This window comes from Sciurus carolinensis, chromosome 7 (genome assembly GCF_902686445.1).
Source record: "Sciurus carolinensis chromosome 7, mSciCar1.2, whole genome shotgun sequence".
Classification (NCBI taxonomy): Eukaryota; Metazoa; Chordata; class Mammalia; order Rodentia; family Sciuridae; genus Sciurus; species Sciurus carolinensis.
In genome coordinates this window covers 35920021-35925957 of record NC_062219.1, presented here as the reverse complement: position 1 = coordinate 35925957, position 5937 = coordinate 35920021, and the positions used below count along the sequence as shown (strand labels likewise).

At 37.0% G+C, this 5937-nt stretch overlaps 1 protein-coding gene across 1 annotated transcript; it reads left to right on the top strand.

The window, feature by feature from the left end:
• Positions 1 to 2055: 2055 nt before the first annotated feature.
• LOC124988964 (heat shock cognate 71 kDa protein) lies at positions 2056 to 4245 on the top strand. The gene has a single exon (XM_047558815.1). It carries the CDS (start codon positions 2071 to 2073, stop codon positions 4009 to 4011), a length of 1941 nt encoding a protein of 646 aa, XP_047414771.1. The 5' UTR covers positions 2056 to 2070; the 3' UTR covers positions 4012 to 4245.
• Positions 4246 to 5937: the final 1692 nt, after the last annotated feature.

Sequence of the window (5937 nt, the reverse complement as noted above, 5' to 3'; positions counted from 1 at the left end):
TCTGTAGCATTAGCATTGAGAATAAAATCCAGTAAAGGCTTAGTATGATTTAGAAGCCTTACATCCAAATCTGATGTGAACTCTAATCCAAAACCTTCCAATTCATTTCTTTCATATCTTATTCTCCTGCCACACTGAACTTGGAGTTCTTTCAAAATAAAGCACTGTCTTGCATCTTTAGATATTCATATGTACTTTCCTTTTTTTCCTAGTTACTTCCAATTCATCTTTAATTATCTCCTATTTATCATCAAATAGTGGTCATTTAAACTATAATTTCCCCAAGCTTAACTCAGTACTAACCACACAGCAGGCAAATAATATATATTTTGCATGTTATTATTTGAGTATGAGGGGAGAAAATGGAGCTTAAGATTAAGAACTAATACTGAATATTTGTAAATTTTTGTTTTTAAAAATGAATGAGCTCTAAAACAATGATGCTGATATGCTTATCTTCTCAAGATTTTTTTTTTCGTATTTCAAACATAGTAGTTATGTTTGTTTTCAACAACTCAAAATTTCAGTAGTTTATCCACCTGCTCTCAGTTCTCATCGCTCCTACTGAGTCATCTGGATTTTCTCCAGGTCTATCCATTTAGTGCCAGTTTTCACCCAATTCAAGGTTGGCATAATTAGTCAAATTTAATCCAGGAAAGGCCCTTCTACTCTTTTCCCAGGCCAGCTGGCATCCTCTTGAAATCCTTTCCAACATTCACGGGCTGCCTTATGTTCCAGGTTCTTCTTGTCTTGGCTTTTTCTCATCACACCAGATTCTCTAATGAGGCAAAGGCTATCTGCCTGGACTATGGTGGGCAGACTTCCTAGTCCTATTACAAACCACCAAGCAGAAATTATTTAACTGATAAGACAGGATGTCACCTAAATCTTTTTAGAAAAATTAAGGCTAAAAAAAATGTCAAAATCTTATTTCTCCATATTAGACCAAGGTTCCCAATATTCTCACACAAAACTATGACATTTTTGATTATTAATATCCAACCATACTTCAGAATATGTTTCAAAAGAAATTTCATAAACTTGAAGTGATTTGAAAGTATAATAATATTTTTAAGTAATTATTTTTTCTGCCTTTAATTTTTGGAGATTTCTTGACTAGAGACTGTATATATAGGTATACACATATAAATATGACAAAAGTTCACTTTTCATAAAAGTGTTTGTCAAGTGTAGTGCTTGATTTGGGGGAACATCTATGGGTCAACAATGGGCATGCAATATCTGCCTCCCTGTACCTATAGATCACTAGAAGGCATGTTCTAGTTCCAAGAAAAGCTACAAAATTTCAGAGTCTTTCAACTGCCTCACCATATTATGTACTTATTATTTTCATGTACTTCGCAGAAAGTGACATATTAATTAAATGCATCTTCCTTTTTATTCTATTGTTGCTTTGTTGGTACCCAGCGGCAAAGAATTGGATTAATATTTTTCTTTGTTTTGTCATGTACTGTCATCAGTGGTTCTTTTGTACTTTGTTCATTAATGCATTTTTGCTTATAAGGGATAATGTAACAAATGCCAGTTAACCTGACACCTGGTTCAGAAACCAGAACATCAAATGATCTGGTTCCTTTTATTTCTGCTCCCTATGTTCTTTCTCACCACCTTCCTATGACTATTTTTTGGATCATATATGGACATTCTCTTGCCTTAAAAAATATGACACAGTCATATCTATTTATCCTTAAAATAGGTAGTTTTATTTTCATTATTTCAATTTTTATGAAAATATATTATGCAGTATTTTCAGTTTCCATGTAGGAGAGTTTTTTTAAAAAATGTTTTGGTCTTAATTTCAAAAGTGAACAAGATATTCTTTCTTCTAATTAAATAAAACTTCTTACCATGTCGTTTCTTACAGGCATATCAATTAACATGAGTACAATATTTATCTTTGCAGGGGACAGGCATTTCTCATGTTGAGCCAAAAAAAAAAAAAAAAAAAAGAATAGAAAAGAAAAAGAGGGTCTCATTGAACGCGGTGGCAGCTTTTTGAGGTTTGCGTGGTTTCTTCGCAAGTGGATTCCGGCCTACACATACGGAACCATGTCTAAGGGACCTGCAGTCGGCATTGATCTTGGCACCACCTATTCTTGTGTGGGTGTATTCCAACATGGAAAAGTGGAGATAATTGCCAATGATCAGGGGAACCGAACTACCCCAAGCTATGTCGCCTTCACCGACACCGAACGATTAATCGGTGATGCTGCAAAAAATCAGGTTGCAATGAACCCCACCAACACAGTTTTTGATGCCAAACGTCTGATAGGACGTAGATTTGATGATGCAGTTGTCCAGTCTGATATGAAGCACTGGCCCTTTATGGTGGTGAATGATGCAGGCAGGCCCAAAGTTCAAGTAGAATACAAGGGAGAGACAAAAAGTTTCTATCCAGAGGAGGTGTCTTCCATGGTTCTGACAAAAATGAAGGAAATTGCAGAGGCCTACCTTGGGAAGACTGTTACCAATGCTGTGGTCACGGTGCCAGCATATTTCAATGACTCTCAGCGTCAGGCAACCAAAGATGCCGGAACCATTGCTGGTCTCAATGTGCTTAGGATAATCAATGAGCCAACTGCCGCTGCTATTGCCTATGGTTTAGACAAAAAGGTTGGAGCTGAAAGAAATGTGCTGATTTTTGATTTAGGAGGTGGCACTTTCGATGTGTCAATCCTCACTATCGAGGATGGAATCTTTGAGGTCAAATCCACAGCTGGAGACACCCACTTGGGTGGAGAAGACTTTGACAACCGTATGGTCAATCATTTCATCGCTGAATTCAAGCGCAAGCATAAGAAGGACATCAGTGAGAACAAAAGAGCTGTCCGACGTCTCCGTACTGCATGTGAAAGAGCTAAGCGTACCCTCTCTTCCAGTACTCAGGCCAGTATTGAGATTGATTCTCTCTATGAAGGAATCGACTTCTATACCTCCATTACCCGGGCTCGATTTGAAGAGTTGAATGCTGACCTGTTCCGTGGCACCCTTGATCCTGTGGAAAAAGCTCTTAGAGATGCCAAACTAGACAAGTCACAGATTCATGATATTGTACTGGTGGGTGGTTCTACTCGTATCCCCAAGATTCAGAAGCTTCTGCAGGACTTCTTCAACGGAAAAGAACTGAATAAGAGCATCAACCCTGATGAGGCTGTTGCTTATGGTGCAGCTGTCCAGGCAGCCATTTTATCTGGAGATAAATCTGAAAATGTTCAAGATTTGCTGCTCTTGGATGTCACTCCTCTGTCCCTTGGTATTGAAACTGCTGGTGGAGTCATGACTGTACTCATCAAGCGTAATACCACCATTCCTACCAAGCAGACACAGACCTTCACAACCTACTCTGACAACCAGCCTGGTGTGCTCATTCAGGTATACGAAGGTGAGCGTGCCATGACCAAGGATAACAACCTGCTTGGCAAGTTTGAACTTACAGGCATACCTCCTGCACCCCGTGGTGTTCCTCAGATTGAAGTCACTTTTGATATTGATGCCAATGGCATCCTCAATGTCTCTGCTGTAGATAAGAGTACAGGAAAAGAGAACAAGATTACCATCACTAATGACAAAGGTCGTTTGAGCAAGGAAGACATTGAGCGCATGGTCCAGGAAGCTGAGAAGTACAAAGCTGAAGATGAAAAGCAGAGGGATAAGGTGTCATCTAAGAACTCACTTGAGTCCTATGCATTCAACATGAAAGCAACTGTTGAAGATGAGAAGCTGCAAGGCAAGATAAATGATGAGGACAAACAGAAGATTCTTGACAAATGTAATGAAATCATCAACTGGCTGGATAAGAATCAGACTGCAGAGAAAGAAGAATTTGAACATCAACAGAAAGAGCTGGAGAAAGTCTGCAACCCCATCATTACCAAGCTGTACCAGAGTGCAGGAGGCATGCCAGGAGGAATGCCTGGGGGCTTCCCTGGTGGGGGAGCTCCTCCCTCTGGTGGTGCTTCCTCTGGGCCCACCATTGAAGAGGTTGACTAAGCCAGCCCAATAATAGAAGTAGCATTGTTCCACAGTAAAATATGGAAGGGCCCAAATTTGTAGCAAATTCTGTGGCAGTTTTAAGGTTGCTGCTATAGTAAATTACTGGGCATTCTCAATACTTGAATATGGAACATGTACACAGGGAAAGGAAATAACATTGCACTTTATAAACACTGTATTGTAAGTGGAAAATGCAATGTCTTAAATAAAACTGTATTTAAAATTGAAAAAAAAAAAAAGAAAAAGAATAAAAAAGGAAAACAATAAGATGTAAACAGATTTGACATTGAGAGAAACTAGAAAGCATTGTCCAAATATCACTTTTCTCCTATGATGGAGCACAGAACTTACAATAAGGAATCTGGACAAAATTAATCTACTGATATCTGTTCAATATGTTCATATTATTCAACATTTCTTTCAATTGTCTCTTAACAACTTATTTTGAGATTGTCATTTTGTCTCAAATTCCCATTCATTTATGTTGTATCTCCATTTTTTGCAGAGCAAAACTCATACTGTTTTTCTGTGACCAGGCAAGGCAATGCTTGGTGCTTCCTGAAGGAATCAAACAGTGGACTCTTATTTGCTTCCCGTAGGCTGGCTTTATATGCTGATTTTTTTCCCCTTAAGGTTGCATTGTAATTTATTACTTTACCACAAGGGTGCACTAAGAAGCCCTCATAAACACAAAAAATCAGTTACTTAATTTGCTGTAACTCATTTATCCCGAGCAGTAAAATATTTTTATTGGATTCACTTGAAGGTGTTTATGCTCAAAGAACTTTCCTAGATTGTTAGAGACACTCTCCATAAGAGCACAAATATATGCTTCTCACAAATAAAAGACAAAAGAGTTTTTAAAAAATAAGTATTAAGTCTTAAAAAGTTGCAAAGATTGTCTTAGTCATGAAAATAAATTTAGTCAGGGATTTTTTTCTTTTACTTCTTTGGCACTTAAAAATAGTCTTTCTTTTGAAACAGTACTTTCAATTATTTGGAGGAATTAGTAATAGGATTTTAGCAGGTATTCTAATTATTAACTGTAAAACTTTACATATCGTTAGCATTATGTCAATTTTTTTTCATTCCTTTGATTGTTAAGTAAAATTGTGTATTGAGTTTTTTATGAACCTCATATAAATCAAGAGGCATTCCACATACTATGTATACCAATCTGGAATATTGGAGTCAGGAGATTACTTTTCACAAAACAAACAAGTAATCATAACAATATTATTGCCCCAAATGTAATTACATCTATATATTAGAAATGTATCACCTTTCTCATCTTATTTACAAAAAAAATCATTTTGCTTTTATATAAAGCTTTAGAATCCTTGACATGTAGAACTGCCTCATCTTGTATTCTCCACTGAGCACTTATTAATAGCCTACTGTATGTCAGGCACTGTGATAGATCCTGTAGAATCAAGGATTAATCACAACTGCAGTCTCTTTTCAGGTCTTCACTGTATACTGATAGCAGTAGAGATGGAATTGTCAAGAAAGGAGTTTGAAGGGTCAAAGTTTTCTTCAATATTCATTGGAGAGTTTGTATTTGATGACCGGACTTACTTGCATGGAACACTATCCCTTATTTTTTTAGGTTGGGTAGTGGAAAAAGTGCTAGGTCGGGAGGCCAAGTTTGGGGTTTTAATCTTAGCTCAGTTTTACTCTTACAAGAGTTAGAGTCAATGATCTTTTACTTTTCCTTGAACTTTAGCATGCTAGGATTCCACTATGTTAGTGCATAATTAAGAGATTTAGTCCACTAAAATGCAAAAGAAATTGGATTACAAACTGAACATATTTTAGGAACAGGACAATAAATATATTGTGGACTTTTGATTTTGAACATAAAGACATTATTCATTTTTACAGTTTAGTTCAGCAACAGGCCTCTTGCCAATACGATAGGCA

Excerpts from the sequence above, each read along its gene's own strand:
- LOC124988964 (XM_047558815.1), top strand. The coding sequence starts at position 2,071 with ATGTCTAAGGGACCTGCAGTCGGCATTGATCTTGGCACCACCTATTCT.